Here is a 17,480-nt window from a genome sequence, read left to right as displayed (position 1 = left end):
ACGAGTACCATGGTGCTGGTTTCTTCCACTGTCCTCCTCGCCAGCTCCTGTGTTCAGAGGGGCTGAGTTGACCATGCAGCCTCTCTGGGGAAGCCTCCCTAATCGCAGACACACCACCAGTAGCCGGGGTGTCGATAAAGTTTACCTGCATCTAAAGTCCAATCTCATTAAGAATTAAAAAGAAACACTGTGTAGTATAAGTATGCTGGAAGTGGAAATAGCCGTTCTTTTTTTAAACTTTCCTGCAGTCCTGAACACAGAGAGTGTTGCTGCCCCTCTTTGTGGGGGTGATGAGGGGGCAATGGGGAGGGACATTGGCCTTAGGGTCCCACTCGAGATCCGAGGGTGCTGTGCTTGCTGATGAAATTCTGTACATTGTCTTTCAGAGATAAAATATGGTAGGGATTCCTTTTGGCTGTTTTCTCCTTGTAATGTTTCAAAGGAGGGTTGTAATTGAATATACAGCTCACTGTGTAAGCTTAGAAGATACAGCTTTTCCAACAGTGCTGTTAGTCTTTTCTTCACCATTCACAAGGTCATTTATTATAAGAAGAATTTAAGATTCCTGAGTAAAATGTAGATGGAGACAGTCATCTTTTGATACCTCGAAGTTTTTAGTCCTAAAGCAAAGAATACATCAAAATAAAACACCAGTACCTTAAAAATTTTTACAGAGTATTTTAAACACAAAAGCAGACAGAAGCACGTATCAAATCCCATGTGTTTATTACCCAGCATCCGCAGTTTCCCAGCTCACAGCGAGTCCTGTTTCATCGACTGCTCCCGCCCATCTTCTGCCAGAAGATAAGGTTCTTCTTAATATATGTAACCACAAAACCTTTATCAATCTAAGAAAATAATAGTAACCCCTTGGTATCAAAAAGCCAGTCAGTGCCAGCATTTCTAACCGCCTTGAGAACACCACATTTTCCAAGTTTGTTTTAGCTTATTTCAGTCAGGATCCAGGTTAGGTCGCCCTCCCGGCCTCTCCTGTCTCCAAGTCTGGACTTGCCGAGGGTACCCCGGTTCCTGAACCGGCGGCCTCTGCAGGCCTGACCTGATTCTGGCTCGTGTTTCTGGCAAGTCCCACTCCGGTGGTTATTCTGCCTGAACAGGTGCGTTTGGCCTATGTGTCCTGTTGCTGCAGCCACCCTGCACGCAGAGCGTCAGTCTGGGACTTGTTAGGAGCAGTCTGATCTGCCTCTTCTGATCTACCTCTTCCGGCCCGACCGGGCCGTGTACCGGGTAGACCACGTGCGCAGAGCCATACATCACTGCAGGGTTCCTGAGGCCCATTCACATCAACAGGCAGAACTGAGTTTGTCTTTCCTTTGTATACAGCCAGCCGGGCCTTCGGGCCCCTCCAGCCACCGTCAGTGGATGGAAACACATGCACGTGTTCACAGCGTGTAGGGGTCCTTGTCCTTTCTGAAGCCCGGGTGCTCCCATCCGTGGCCTCCGACAGCACCCCAGGAGTCTGGAGTGGCTCTGCTTGCCCAGCAGGCGGGTTCTGGGCTCCTCTTGGTGACTTCCTGTCCTCTCCCCACAGAGTCCGGGTGCCTCCATGGGTGAGATGCCCCGTGACACGGTTATAACGGAGGTCTCGCTGGTGGAGACCATGTGCAAGTGCGATAATGCCCTCTCTCCCCCTTGGGCTGGGGTCTCTCTTCTGGCAGACCAGATGCTCGGCTTCTCTGGCCCTCAGACTTGCAGCCCCATGTTGCTCTTCACAAGAACAGCACGGCTTTGAAACCCTCGACAGTGTGGCCACTGCCACGCTGCAGGCTGTCTGCAGCCCCTTTGTCATGTCAGCTGTGCCCACAGCTGCACACCTGATTTCTCAGGTGGAGGCCCCATTCTGGAGGCTGCACATGCTGCCGCCCGGGCCTCGGAGCTGCGCCTCTTCAGGTTCCACCCCCACTGCCGTCCTCTTGCCAGCTGTTTCTCTGTTCCCCGTAGACAAGGTCTTTGGTGGAGAATTTGTTTTTCAGTTGTCTTTTGTTTCCTTTTTTAATAATTTTTGAAAATCTGCCTTTGAAGAGGCCACATTTGCTCCTTGTCCTGCGTGCCACAGAGGCACTCGCCAGGATGTGGGGCTCTGCCCGTCTGACGATGGCTGTGGGGGTCCTTTCGCTCCTGAACTCCTCCTGACAGATACTTAGGACATACCCATGGTTGGCTTTAACTGAAGGGAGGGGGTTTGCTGATCACCCTTTTGCATACTTTTATGGGAGTGGGTGAATATATTGGGCTTTATTCTGGAAGTAGAATCACTAGGCCAAGGGTTCTGCATTTTTATTTCTTTCTCTTGCCTCTTGGCCCTGCCTGGAGTAGGTAACAGCAAGCTGCAGGCCAGATCTGGCTTGTTGCCTGTCTTCACAGCGCTCATGAGCCAAGGACGTTTTTTACTTTTGTAAGGTTGGGAAAAGTCAAAAGAATAACATTTGTGATGTGAACGTTACATTAATTGAAATTCCATTGTCTGTTAAGTAGTGTTACTGGAGCGCAGCATGCTTACTCCTCTTTGTATCGTTTGTGCTAGCATCACACCCGGAGCAGGCACTGGTGGCACACTGGGTGCTGGGGTTGGGGGGGAGGCCTCACCGTTTCGTGCACAGTGGATCTAGAAACACAGGCATAGCTCGCCAGCTTTTCGAGAGCCATGTGCCACTGCTGACTCTGTTGTCCGAACCTACCCATCACGTCAGAACCCGAAGGAAGGAAAGTCTGGGCTCCAGATGCTGCCTGTTTAAGCCACAGGGATGCGTCATTGGAGCTGTCCTCGAGAGTCAGTGCTGCCATGCTGAGCCACCGTGCTGGGGTAAAGGAGCAGAACCAGACTGAATACGCAGGAAGGAAAAAAAATCTAAAATAGAGTAGCTCATCACAGCAGAATTTCGTCACAAAAATAAAAAGTGAAGATACGGCTGCAGTTGGAGTAGGTTTCTGACTGGCTGGTGTGTTAGCCAAACAGGGGAGCCATTTACCCTCAATCCAGTCTTGTTTGACACCAGCAGCCAGAGGACAGACTGGCTGTGGAGGGAGCTTCTGGGAGCTGCATCAGTCGTCGCAGAGGAAGCCAAGCTGGTGGTTCTGAGTGTCCAGTCCGCTCAGCCGTTTGCATGGGGAGCTTGCAGTGACCAGAGAAAACGTCTCTCTGAGTGGTGCGCACGGAGCAGCTGCCACCGGGAATCTTCAAGGGGTTGAGAAACTTCCAGTCCAGTACAACCAGAAGTGGCATCTGCTCAGCTGTGTTCCAGCCAGCAGGAGCAGGAACATGTGTGGGGTGGGAAGATGCTCAGTTGGATGGACGAACTGCACCTGTGAAAATGGAAGGTGTCTGGGGGACGTCGTATTCGCCAACAGGAATACTGCTGAGATGACTCTTTCCTATGTCACTGGACCCGCGGTGTCCGCGGTGGACTTCATTCACTTTCAGATGTCACTATCCCCTGGCGTTGGAGGTCCTGTCCAAAGCGGAGGTTAAATGTCCCGACTTTCCCTCCCACTCAGCCCTTTAAGGCTTCAGGCTGGCAAAGTGTTTGTGTGGTGGGGTTTGGAGCTGTGGGGAGAGGAAGTTTTCAGAGTGGAAAAAAGCACCTTTAACGTTGAAGGACTTCAGAAAGTACCTTTTCCCAAAGACTCGACAATGCTCCTAATGAAGTCAGGCAGTGTGACTTGGGCGCAGACTCCCTGCGGTGAGGCGCTGCCCTCTGGACGTGGTGCTGTCAGAAGCGAGAGGAGGCAGGAGATCTCCAAGCCCATGTGAACTGGGAGCAGCCTTGCTTTCTGAGTTCTGGCTACAGGCCCAGGACCTCGACCTGAATCCACATGTCAGAGTCCACTGACTGTGCTGCTTCCGTCCACCCTCCAGGAGGAGCAATGAGCCCTCAGTGTGATGGCACCACAAGGGACAACACCGGGAGAAAAGGCCCCCCCAGGGTTCTGGGAGCACCCCCTCACTGATGCATGAGCCCAAGAGGTCATGTGCTTGTGGACTGATGCCAGCATTTCTGTGTGAAAAGAGATTTTCAAAAATGAAAATTTGTAAAATCTCATTTGAGATAAACATGCACAATCAGTTTTGATGATAAGGAATACTAACTTTTAACCCCGATTAAATTCCCCCTAAAAGAAGTCCGTTTCTCTTGTTAGCAGCCTGTGATACAAAAAACTGTCCTCAATTATAGTTTTAACCATATTTTGAAGTTTCATGACTGCTAGTTTCCAGTTCCTCACATGAAGAGCTTGGAAGTCACCACTCTGTCCTAACAAATAAGCTGAACAGACTGAGAAATCAGCCACTTTTCTTAGATTGTAAGAAGGGTGGACACAGGGGAAACTGCTGCCCCAAGATTGAAGAAACTGGATATGGGAGCCCTGGCTTCCCAGGTCAGAGGCTCCGGAGCGGAACCCTCCCTGGGAACTGGTACAGGGCCAGAAGCCTGTAGTTGAGGAATGGCTGGAGGCTCCATGCAGACAAGTCAGAGAGAGAAACCTGCAGGAGGATCCGGTGTCATGAGCTTCGCCCCCAGGATCTCAACCACGGTCCCTCAGTGCTTCCGGCAGGGGAAGAAGAGGAGCCATTCAGCAGCACTTCTACCAAGGCCTGCCCACCGGGGAAACTAGCTGAGCGAGGGGAACTGGTCTTCCCACCCACAGTGGGAGAACACAGCTGGGACGCGCTGACCAAGCCCAGAGTGGAGGCCCCGGCTGAGGATCACAGAGCCCTTCCCCTTCCCCACCCCCACCATGTCACTGAAGGCCTCTCCCTGGCACATCGCAGCTGGCTCACCAGAAAACATGACAAGGCTCACTGAAAGACAGAAGCAGAGTTTCAGGACACAGAACAAGCACCAGAACCAGGCATGGCAGGGATGTGCGAATTGTCAGACTGGAATTGAAAACAAACGCAACAAATATACTAAAGGCTCCAGTGGGTAACATGGACCAGGATAGCTGGGCAGTGTAAGCAGAAGGACGGAAACACTAAGGAAGACGCTAAAAGAAATGCCAGACATAAAACCACAGTAGCAGAAATGAAGAAAGCCGCGGGCCAGTTAGTAACACGACTTGTGTAGGGTTGTGTCAACAGAAGCTAACCAAAATCAGAGTCTCCCAAGGATGAGTGACTGCCGCAGAGGTGTACCGCACATGGGATGGGAACACAAGAAGCAGAGGAGAGAGAGAAGGAACAGCAGAAACACGTGAGCTGATCATGACTGAGATTTTCCCCAAACTAACATCGGACACCAAATCCCGGACCCCGGACGCTCAGGATCAGTGCCAGGAACGTGAGACCTATGCATATCATTTTCCAGCTACAGAGTAATCAGACTAAATGAGGCCGAGGGAGAAAACACCTTATTACAGAGGAGCAAAGGTAAAAATCCACCTGACTTCTCCAAAGCCACACCAGCAAGGAGACCGGAAAGTACAGTGTTTGGTGTTGAGAGAAGAAACCACTGACCAGAGTTGTGTGTCCTGCAGAAGGCAAGGAGAAATAGTTTCTCTGGGAGCCAGAGGTCTCAGGAACTTGTCGGAACGCATAAGTAGTTCTTCCGAGACGAGGAGGTGCCAGAGGTTGGAAACTTTGACTCACATGAAGGAAGGAAGAGCATCAGAGAAGGGATCGTGAAGATAAAGTGGACCTTTTTTCTTCATCTGACAGATGACAGTTTATTCAAAAGAAGAGCCAGAATGTACTCATTATACTTACATAAAACATTTGCCTTCTCCCCGGTTCCAGACCTGCCTATGTCATACCTCAGCGTTGCTGCGTACTTCACACAGCCCCAGTGTCCACTGCGTCTGACGACGGGATGCTTGCCAGCCCCTGGGCTAGTGCTCCACATGGGGTGTTCGGTCCGAGTGGTGCACGTGGATGTCCTTGTCTCAGGCCGGATCCGGGGGCAGGGGGAGCGGGTTTCAACCTGAGTGTGAAGTCGGCCATGGGACCCCATACGCGCCCACGTCATTGAGGAGGCCTTGAGAGCGGCAGGGAAGCTACACGGACTTGGGCCCAGTATGGCCTTGCGTCACTGCCCTGGATTCTCCTAGATCCTAGTTATACCAGGATCTGTAATTTTTGTAAAATTTTATAAAACTATTTTATAAAATTTATTATTTTATAAATTTATTTTTATTTATAAAATTATTTTATAAAATGTATTATTTTATGAATTGTAAAATTGTAATTTTTATAAAAAATGAGATCATGCTACACAGTCTTTTCCATGATGGCCTACTGTGCTTGTTCCACACCAATAATAGGACCTTGGGGCGCCTGGTGGCTCATTCGGTTGCGTGTCAGACTCATGACTTCACTTCAGCTCAGGTCATGATCTCAGGGTTGTGGGATCGAACCCTGAACCAGGCTCTGTGCTCAGTGGAGAGCCTACTTAAAATTCTTTCCCTATCCCTCTTTCTCTGCCCCTCCCTCACTCACCCATGTGCTTGCTCACTCTCACGCTCACTCTCTCCCTAAAATAAATAACTAAATCTTAAAAAAAAAAATGTGACTTACATCTTTTTTTTTTTTTTAAAGTAGGCTCCACACCCAGCATGGAGCCCAATGTGGGGTTTGAACTCACAACCCCAAGATCAAGACTTGAGCTGAGATCAAGAGTGGGTCACTTAACCAATTGACGCACTCAGATGCCCCCAATCTGTATCATTTTTAGTGGCTACACGGTATTCTGCTGAGCAGAAGGCCTTATCCCAGGGTAGCAGATACATTAGGTTTATCTCACACGTTGACTGTCCGTGTGGATGGCATCTCGGACGGAGTGTTGAGAAGGATTCTGAGGCTTTCTTGGCCTCGCCCTTCTGTCAGGCCCAGCCCCCGTTCAGACTTGTTTCTGGCCCTTCAGTGTTGTGAATAAGGCCCCAGGGACTGTGTGCCTCCCCGTCTCCTTATGCACTAGGGTGGTTACTCTTTAGGACGGATTACCAGCAGAATTTTGGGGGCCAGCGGTTAAGTTTTTAAATAGTTTTAAATAGCAAGTTACCTTGCTGAAAATTTACCCCAAGGGACATTTGTGTGCTGATCTGTTCCTGACATGGAAGCAGTGTCATTTGCGAGAACTCTTGCGCTCTGAACGGCGGGACGGCGCTGTACTTGGAGAAGCTGGTGGGAGTGGCCTCACGCCGCAAGCCCTGCTCTTCACACCTTTATTGCTAAGCTAGCTTGAATATGTCTATTTCATTTCTTTCTGAGCTAATCCCAAATTTTCCAGACCAGTCTTCTGGTTTGGCACTTTGCCGTATATGGTTCCAGCACCCCATGTTTCCCTCTAGGCAGTAGAGCCGTCCCTTTAGTTCTGAGGGGCGGCCACTTTGTGCCTGAGCCTTTTGTCCCCCTGTACCCATGTGCTTCTGCGGAGCATCAGTGCACGTCCAGGTTGTGACCAAGATGTATTCCTGGCCCCAAGGAGCTTATGCTATAGGGGAGGACACGGGTGCAGGTAAAAAGTGCAACAGAGTGTTACAGGGTTAAGTATACAGAAGTGTTTTTCATAGGCTATTAGTTTGAGCAGCTTGGGTTTAAAGTTTCTTTGCTGCCTGCCGTGGGGCCCCGAATAATGATTAATTGCTTCGTTGTCTGGGTGTATGGTTTACAATCCTTTTCTGCTCAGAGTCAGCCTTTCAGCCTGCTGTCCCTGCCCTCTCCTGGCCTGGCTGCCACTCTGCACGGGGGGCTTCCTCTAGTGCAGCCAGCAGCAACTGGCCTGCCAACCTCCGGGAGTAGGGGTGCTGGCTGACATCACTTCTGAGGAGCGGACTGGAAGGCAGTGTGGTGGCAAGGCTTCTGCCCCCAAAGGAACCTTCCTGCGGGTTGAGGGGCAGCTCCACTGCCTCCCCAGGATTCTGTGAGCCGTGATGGCATGCCACAGACACCAGGGGCCACTCTTTACCCCGTGCTGGCACCCCTGGGGTGGCCCTCTGTAGCCGGGAGAGGACACTGCACGTCAGCAGCACTCGGAAAGCCCAAGTCTGTCACTGAGCCGCCCAGCGGTCCGCGGGTCCTGTATGCTGGCCACTGAGGAGTCCTAGAACATTGAGCAGATGCCCTGTGCTGAGAATGGCAGTCTTGGGTCTGAGGGTGGGGAGTGGCCTGCAGCTTGCGGTCAGGGGTCTGTGCGTCCCCATGCCCTAGTGCTGGCAGTTTCAGCCTGGTGCCCAGTGCGTCCTCCAGTCAGGGCTCCATGGCTCTGAGGTTCAGAGGGTGACAGTCCAGAGTTGTCTTCTCGTTAGTGGCAGCCATCAAAACCCTCCAGATCCAGATCTGTTGTTTGCTTCACATGACATTTGTGAACAGAATTTTCATGTGATTCACTGCCTTCTTAAGATTAAGATCTTGTATATATTCATTTTCAATAGCGGAAATGAGGAAACAGAGGGAATTCTACCACAAGTTAGGCATGGAAGTGCCTGGAGATATCAAGGGGGAGACCTGTTCTGCAAAACAGCACCTAGATCCCCATCGGAACGGTGAGTGGGCTACGGCGTGCCTGCAGCCAAGGCCGGGCTTTGGTATGAACCTCTTTCTCAGGATGCCCTGTGCCCCCTCCACAGTTTGTGGTACAACCTGGGAGTTTCTGGGGCCCAGCTGAGAAACGGGAGACAGAGGGTCCCCCATGAGTACCTGGAGGTGGGGTGCTGTGCAGGTGGGCCTCCTGAGACTTCCCTTCAATTTGTACTGCTTCAGTGCAAAATTAGTGATATTTTCAAGTTGGTACAAATTAAAACAAATTATTCAAGTATTTCATGCCAGGGTGTTTTTCTAGTGACCCACAGGGGTTCCTGAGAAGTTTCTAGACTACCCTGTGTATGTTTAACAATGTTAGAAGAAAGGAGAGGTCCTGTCTGGCCCCGAGGAAAGGCATGGTCTGCATGCTGCACCCCTGTGGAGGCAGAGGGAGGCAGTTGTGGGCTGTTTGGGAAGCCAGGGGTCTTGTCCCAGCCACTTACTTGTAAAAGCAGTGTTGGAACGATAAAGATTGTAGGGGCCCTGTGCTACCTAGTCGGTAGTTGTATATTAAGCATTGAGTAGTATTGGGTGCGAGGGTTTCTCTGCCCCTTTCACTGCCCCCCACCAGCCTTTGCCTGCTATGTCCTTGTACACACACTTGAAGGGACACCGTGTTTTAACAGGTGCCCTGTCCAGCTCTCGCCAGTTTCATATCCTTTTGAAGGTGCAGCTGTCTTATTTGAATGAATTTTTATAGCATTTTGAGTATAGTGTACAGTTTAAAAAAAATAATGGTTTGACATTCTGGGTTTCGTAATATAATATCTCCTGTTATTGCTGAAAGGTGAAACCAAAGCAGATGACAGTTCGAACAAAGAAGCAGCAGAAGAGAAGCAGGAAGAGGACAATGACTACCACAGAAGTGACGAACAGGTGGGTGCTGCCGTTGTGTGTGCACTGTGGTGGGCTTCAGAAAATCCTAACTACCCCAGGGGATGTTTCCTCCATTTACAGAGAAAAGGCCAAGTAGCCAAGAAAGTTGACACGTTCAAATGTCAACATGTTTCCTTAGATTTTCCTTCTTTATCTTTTCTTTTTAATTGCCAAAGTGATAAATGCTCACTTTAAAACATTTTAAATATAAAACAATTGAAGTCCACCGTCTGCACATTACTGCCCAGGTAGGATAATCCCATGTCAGGCGTTCTGTGCACCTGCACATACAGTATCAAGATCTGCAGTCTTGCCTGTGTTAGAGGAAAGGAAACAACGCAGCATTGAGGGATCTGTGCATCCGCCACGCAAAAAGGAGAAGGAAACAGTCACAGAGATGCTGTAAAAGCTTGTGATCCAATCTCATACCCATGGTACTGGGCCTTTCCATAGGATACCCTGCCTGGAAAGCTCTCACAGTCATCATACCGAAATTAGAATCATCTTGTTAACGTGAAAGACAGAAAAGTGCACAGTCTCAGCTGTTACTCAGCATGGCTCGGAGGACTCCAGGCACTCACTGAGACAGACCAAGATGTGTGTGACACAGCAGAACGCTATCCCTCTCACGTCACCCCATTGTCTTCACATAACCTAAGACTGTCCGTGGGGGCAGTGGTAGAACTTGTTGCTTGTCAGGGGATGAAATCATCTCGGGCGGGGGGGCTCATCACAGGACGGAGAAAAACTTAAGAATATTCTAATAAGAAATTGTGTGAGGCTAAATGAAGCCACTGAAATGTTATGGAAAAACATAAGAAAAAACCTGAATAATCAGGTGTTAGGTTATTTTAGAAAGATTTATTTATGTACTGGGGAGAGAGCGCCTGCGGGGGTGCAGGGAAGGCCAGAGGGACAGGGAGAAGCTCGGGCAGACTCCCCTCCGTGCTTCTCACAGTCGGAGCCGAAACCAAGAGTCGGATGCTCAGTGACCGAGCCACCGGCCCCAATAATTATTTAGATTTAACAAAAGGTAGTATGGGTTTGTGTGGGCTTTTGCTCATACTATTGGGTTTATCCCATCTTCCGGTTTTGTGGAGTCTGTGTTTCTTCTGGAGGGACCGAGCATCCCTCTTCACGTCTTTTCAGAGAGGGTGTGTGCATAATGAATTCTGAGTCCCTCCGTGTTTCCCATACGGGGCTGCATGATACTGTGGCTGGGTGTCAGATTCTAAATTAGGAATAACTTTGAAGACAAACACTTCCTTCTTCTGTCACTCAGATGACTTGACTGAATTGTGCACTTTTCACACTAAGCATGAGCAAAAGAAAAAAACAGCTAAGGGAAGTGCGAGCCCCCAAGTCTGAGACACTAACAGGCCGGAGTCCTCAGGCCCAACGCTGACACTCGATGCTCCTCAGGGTTTACTGCTCTTGAACTGTGGCTGGGCTACAGTCCTAGGTATTTGTTCACAGAGAATCCTAATGCCTGGCGCGATTCTGAATTTATTCCTTATAGAGCACCTGTGGTGTTTCCATCCGCTGGAAGTGTTGCTCAGACACCTTGATGGCTCAGTGCCCTAACCCTTTCGCTGCCCTCTCTGCCCTCTGCCTTTGTCCCTGTTCCCACCCTTGTCCAGAGCACGTTTCTCCCTGCCGATGGGACAGGACAGCGCCCACCCTGGGCTGCTCCCAGGTGGGCCTGAGGAAAGCACATATTCTGGTGCTCTGGTGAGTCACTAGAGTAAACATAAGAAAATTAGAATATACACCTACTTTTAGGAAGAATTTGGCCCTCCTATAAGGCCCATATTCTGCCTGCTTTTGAGCAAATGGGCTGTTCATCCCCAGAGGTGCTGTTGACCTGTGGAGTTCCCTGCACAAACAGCCATAGGAGGGTTGTGAGAGCTTCGAACCGTTGGGCAGCATGGCCACAGCCCCATTCCCTGCTCACTTGGGAAGCACGCACTGAGCCCAGCATGGCAGGGTGTGATGTCCAGGCCCCAGAGAGGAGGATCCAGAGCCAGTCTGGAGATGCCTGCCCCACCCAGGTTTGGGGGATGCTGGGTGCAGTGTGCACCTGTTCTGTACTGGTGGCCAAGGGGGTGGCCTCAGCCCTGTGGGACAGTGGAGGGGGGAGGCTGGGCACCACCCCACCACAATCCCTGAGCACCCACCCTGTCTGGGCCCTACCCTGCTCCCAGCTGGTGAGCAGGCCCTACCCTGCTCCCAGCTGGTGGTGGTCAATGCAGGGGTGTCAAGAGGGAGGGAGGGTGGGGTAGAGCTGGACCTTGCAGCAGGGCTGGCTGAGGAGGGAGGAGTCAGTGAGTGTGGAACCCTCAGCAGAGCAGAAGACTCGGGGAGGCCAAGGCTCCCCAGATGGGAAGGCGACCAGGCAGCATCTGTGGCTCGGGACATGTGAGAAAGGGTGCCTGTGGGACACTCTGGTCAACTGGGGAGGAGGACACAGGGCTTGGGGCTCCTGTGCCCAGTGAACAGAGAACTGTGTGCTGGGCTGGGTCACTAGGTTTGTGTGTATATCTGTGTTTGTAGCTGTAAACCGTAGGAAACAGAGAACGTGTGTCTTTCTACAGCTGACTTCTTTCAGGTGCAATTATATTTCCGAGAATTTGGGGATGCATGATGTTGCCACATAGTGTTGCTATGTACTCTGTGGTATGCAGGGCGACACTGTGTCATTGCTCACTGACCTTTCTGTCCGGTGTCCTGGTCCCTCTGGTGCTCTGACACCTGAGGGGCCGACTGGCATGGCCAGCCAGGTCTCCTTGCACCTGTGCCAGACTGGACTCGCTGCTCCCGGACATGACGCCTGGTGGTCGTCCTCACTGCTGTCTTCGTGTGTGTACTAGTGGTGTTGAGCGTCTTTTCAAATGTCTCCTGGTTCTCTTGGGGCCTCCACTTTTTATCAAATTACTTATTCTGTCATGGACTGTATGTACTGGGCAGTCTGACATGCCTCCTCAAGTTGTCTGGGGCCTGCTTGCCCCCAGTCACTGTGCTCAGCCTTGAGGCTCTGGCATGGACTCATTAGTATTCAGAACTTTGCAGTCTCAAAGTAATGAAATTCATTAGTGTTTCTTTCCGTTATCTCAGGAAATTTCCCCACCCCAAGGTCATAAATATGTTCTCATAAATGTTTTCTTGTAAAATGTTTTAAAGTTTTACTTTTTACAGTGAAGTTATAAGCCACCAGCAGGTAATTTGAGTGCAGCTGGAGAAGAGGTTAAGTCTCTTTTCCTCCAGGTTGACTAGCTGGCTCATCAGCATTGGCGAATAGGCCCTCCTCACCTGTCTGATTAGAGCCTTCCATCCGTGCTGGGGTCAGTTGTGTTCTGTGCCACTGCTCCTGTCTCCCCTTGTGTCTAAACCCTGAGGAATTTACTGAGTTGCAATTATTTAATTATTTTACCTGTGAAGCTGTGGCTTCTGATGGGGCATATACCCCTTATTTTTCTTTCTCAAAATTATCTTGACTAATCACGCCCCTTTGCTCTTCCAAATAAAAGCTAGAAAGCAGCCGGCCACACTTGCTGAACAATCCGGATAGAACTAGGGGGGCCTGCCAGCCTGCCTGCTCACCTGCCCACGGCTGCTCTCATCTCCCTCCCAGACCAGGGTCCCCTCTCCTCGTCTGTTTCATTTCATCCTCGCTCTTGAGTGGTCACTTCTCTGCTTCCTGCTGCGCTTTCCAGGCCCAGTGGCTGCATCTGGAGGCCCACCTACTGCACCTTCCTGGCCCTTTCCCCACATCCATCCGTGCCGGTGTAGGTTTCCTTCATGTCTCTTGTTTTGGCGTCTTTGCTTCCTAAATTTGAGAGTTTTTGTGCTCCATCATTTTGATCCTTAGTTGTTACTTAAATTTTGCCTCTCCCTAGTTCTCCCTTCTTCCTTCAGAATTTCTGTCACGTGTGTGTTAGACCCCCTCAGTCTCTTACCCCTTCACCCTTTCTTTGTTTTCTTATTTTAATGGATATCTTGCTCTCTACTTCTTTTAGGTAATCTCCTCAAGTTGATCTTTCATGAAATTGGTCTGTGTTCTGCTGAGACTCATCTGTGGTTCAGCCACCCACTGAGTTTTTACCGGTTGTATTTGGTTATCTTTTTTATACCTGCCTGTTTTTTATTCAGAGTGTATTATGTCTTTAATTCCTTCTTTCTATCTCTAGTAATTTTAGACATATGTATTTCAGTTAATTCCTCCATTCTTTTTTTTTTTCTTTTGAGAGAGATTGTGCAGGCAAGGGGGGAGGGGCAGAGGGAGAGACAGAATCTCAAGCAGGCTCCACGGCCAGTGCAGAGCCTGACACAGGGCTCAGTGTCAACGACACTGAGATCATGACCTGAGCTGAAATCAAGAGTTGGCTGCTCAGCCATCTAAGCCACCCAGGCACCCCTCCTTTGTTAATTCTTTTATCAGAATTTTGGGGGTCTGACAGTGCCATTTTTTGTGGCTGCTACTAGAAAAGGATTCGTTCGTGAGTGCTATATTGAGTGGGCCTTCTCAGCAGTCCTGCGTGGCCTGGGAGTCCTTCCTTTTGCATCTGCCGGGTACCCCCTCGTCCCAGAATCCCTTTTACTTAGTTACATTGCAGTCCCTTGTCACACGCCCTGTACTGTGACCCCACTGAACTGTTGATTGTCTAAGAGGTAACTGTGAACTTTCAAAGTTTGTGCCTTTGCTTATGGTTTTTTTCCCGAGCCCAGAGTCCTTTCTTCGCTAGTGACTTTGCCGTCCTGTGTCAAGGCCAGGCATCCTACTGCTTCCTTACAAAGCTTTCCGGGGCACATTCATGCAGAGTCAGGCGTGCCTGTCCCTGCTGGCCGCATGTTCTTCCTCATCGCGCCAGCAGAGCACTCTGCACAGCCCATGGGATGGGGCTCGGGGAGAAGCTCAAGATGGGGCTGCAGTCTGTGTCCATTTCCCTCTGAGACCAGCGCTGTGTGTACAATGAATAAATAATTCTCAGATTCACTTTGAAGTACTATGTTCATAAAACAGAATTAAAAGTGTTAGATTATATTTCACAAAACGGTAAACAGATTTTAAGATAATGTGTATATAACAATGAAAGTAAAGCCCCCTTCCACAGTGTTGAGGCCAAAACAGATTTCTGATTTCACAAAGCCAGTGTTGTCACATTTACTGGAATGAGTAGCTTCTCCAAGAGCCTCTGAGCCACATAGCACGCCCCCCCCCCCCCCCCGGGGAGGCCTGCCAGCCTGTCTTTCTCTCCCAGGTGAGCATCTGTCTGGAGTGCAACAGCAGCAAACTGCGGGGCTTGAAACGGAAGTGGATCCGCTGCTCGGCCCAAGCAACAGTCCTGCACTTGAAGAAGTTCATCGCCAAAAAACTTAACCTTTCGTCTTTCAACGAGGTAATAGTTGTACCGCAAACAGAAAGTGTAGCAAATCTTTCCTCATTTGTGGAAGTGATACTTCTAAAGGTCTTCAGGGTTTTTTGTTTTTACATCTTTGGAGATTTTAAATCAGAAAAAAAAAATTTTGGTTTGTTTTGCGGGCTCCCAGTTAGTGTGATGGGACACAGTGTGGCCAGATGAGGGCATGGGGAGCCCCCTAACAGGAGAGACAGCAGTGGGGATGGCAGGGAGAAGCTGAGATGTATGAAAGGCCTTGCTCTCGATGAGAAACACCGTTCTGTAATTTCACAAATGGGTTATTGGCTGGGTAGGGGGTGAAACGGTTGGGAAGGTCGATAAGGTAAAATACTTCCAGGTATTTTGTGGTAAATGACGGGAATTGAATGAAAGTCTGCACCTCTGGTGTGCACAGGGGTTGGTGGCTGGCAGCTCTAGTGAGTACCTTGGCTCAGATTCTCAGGGAGCCTTCCCGAGGCAGCAGCACTTACACTAAGCCATATTTTGCTTATGGGACAGATGTGGATTTGAGAAACCAGAAGGCAGATCATACTTGGCTAAATGGTGACCCCCACAAAAGATATGTCCATTTCCTAACCCCCAACACATGTGAACATGACTTTATTAGAAAAAAGGTCTTCGTCAGTGTGTCGAGAATCTTGAGATGAAGAGATCATCCTAGATCATCCAGCTGGGCCCTAAATTCAGTGGCAAAGGTCGTTATAAGAGGAGAGCAGACACAAATTGCCTCAGTCAATTTTAAAAGGTAGATATCTTACAAAGTGTCCTCTCTGATTACAGCAGCATTAAGTTAGAAATCAGTAACAAAAGGAAAACTGGAAAGTTCTCAAAACTATGGAAATTAAACGGCACATTTTTTTTTTTAAAGATTTTATTTATTTATTTGACAGAGATCACAAGTAGGCAGAGAGGCAGGCAGAGAGAGAGAGGAGGAAGCAGGCTCCCCGCCAAGCAGAGAGCCCGATGTGGAGCTCGATCCCAGGACCCTGGGATCATGACCTGAGCCGAAGGCAGAGGCTTTAACCCACTGAGCCACCCAGGCACCCCAAACAGCACACTTTTTAAAAGAGATTTTATTTATTTATTTGAGAGAAAGAAAGAACACAAGCAGGGGGAGCAGCAGAGGGAGAGGAAGAAGCAGACTCCCCATCAAGCAGGGAGCCCCCCAGGATACAGGACCCCAAGATCATGACCTGAGCCAAAGGGAAACACTTTGCCAACTGAACCACCCACGCACCCCTAATCAACACACTTAAACAACTAATGGATCCAAGAGAAATTGGAAAATACTTAGAGAAATATGAAAGTGAAAACACAACTTACCAAAATCTGTGCGAAGCAGTGCGAAGGGGGAAATTGATGCTATCAATACTTACATTAAAAACAAGAAAGATCTCATCGACAACCTAAATTTACCACTTGAAAAACTGGAAAAAGAACAAACTAAACCCAAATCTAGCAGAAAGAAAGAAATACTAAAGATCAAAGCAGAAATAAATGGAATAGAAAACAGAAAAACAATAGAGAAATTCAGCAGTTCTTTGAAAAGGTCAATAAAATTGACAGGGCGCCTAGGTGGCTCAGTTGGTTAAGCCTCCGACTCTTGATTTCAGCTTGGGGTATGATTTCGGGGTCGTGGAACTGAACCCCGGATTAGGCTCTGTGCTTAGCACAGAGTCTGCTTGTCCCTTGCCCCCACCCCTCTATGTTTTCTCTCTCTCTCTCAAATAAATAAAATCTTTAAAAATCATATATTTTTTAAAGATTTTATTTATTTATTTGAGAGAGAGAGTATAAGAAGGGGGAAGGTCAGAGGGAGAAGCAGACTCCCTGCCAAGCAGTGAGCCCGATGCAGGACTCGATCCTGGGACTCCAGGATCATGACCTGAGCCGAAGGCAGTCGCTTAACCAACTGAGCCACCCAGGTGCCCCTAAAAACCATATTTTTAAAAAAAAATTTTTTTACAAACTTTGGACTAATGGATTAAGAACAAAGACAAATTATTAAAATCTAAAATGAAAGCAGAAGCAGTATTACCAATTCTACAGAAATAAAAGGGATTGTCAGAGAACACTGTGAACCATTATATGCCAGCAAATAGGATAACCTAGATAAGTGGACAAATTCCTGGAAACACAGAACCTACCAAGACTGCATCACAGAGATGCAGAAAGTCTGAACAGACCTACGACTGATAAGGAGACTGAACCAGTAATCAGAAATGCCCAAGAGAGCAAAGCCCAGGACCGGATGGCTTCTTAGATGACTTCTACCACTTAAAGAAGAATTAATACCAATCCTTCCCCAACTTTTCCCAAAAAAAATGAAGGGGAGAGAAACTTCCCAGCTCATTCTATGGGGCCAGCCTTACCCTGCTATCAAAGTCGGACAGAGACACTGTAGGAAAAGAAAACTATAGGCCAACATCCATGATGAGCACAGATGCAAAAATCCTCCATGAAATACTAGCAAACAGGATTCAGCAGCATGTTACAAGAACTATATACCACAACTAAGTAGGTATTTCTGAAATGGAACTGTGGTTCAACATACAAAAACTGATCAAGGTAATGTGTCCCAGCAACAGGATGGAGAGGGGAACTACATGATCATCTCAACTGATGTAGGTCTGCAAAGCATTTGACAAAATTCAATA

At 48.9% G+C, this 17,480-nt stretch overlaps 1 protein-coding gene across 5 annotated transcripts in view; it reads left to right on the top strand.

The window, feature by feature from the left end:
* Positions 1–17,480, top strand: part of PCGF3 (polycomb group ring finger 3) — a 52,327-nt gene that overhangs the window by 25,773 nt on the left and 9,074 nt on the right. For all 5 annotated transcript variants that reach the window (XR_009351998.1, XM_059167821.1, XM_059167856.1 and 2 more), the window contains 3 exons: positions 8,383–8,493; positions 9,318–9,406; positions 14,665–14,802. Coding sequence is in view for 4 of the 5 variants with exons in the window: in XM_059167821.1 (XP_059023804.1) it covers positions 8,383–8,493; positions 9,318–9,406; positions 14,665–14,802 (338 nt within the window). In the remaining variant the exon portion in view is untranslated. The remainder of the gene's footprint in view (positions 1–8,382; positions 8,494–9,317; positions 9,407–14,664; positions 14,803–17,480) is intronic.

The sequence above is a fragment of the Mustela lutreola genome, chromosome 1, assembly GCF_030435805.1.
Source record: "Mustela lutreola isolate mMusLut2 chromosome 1, mMusLut2.pri, whole genome shotgun sequence".
Lineage (NCBI taxonomy): Eukaryota > Metazoa > Chordata > Mammalia > Carnivora > Mustelidae > Mustela > Mustela lutreola.
Note: the sequence above shows the minus strand (reverse complement) of the source record. Positions and strands in the feature narration are given on the sequence as shown.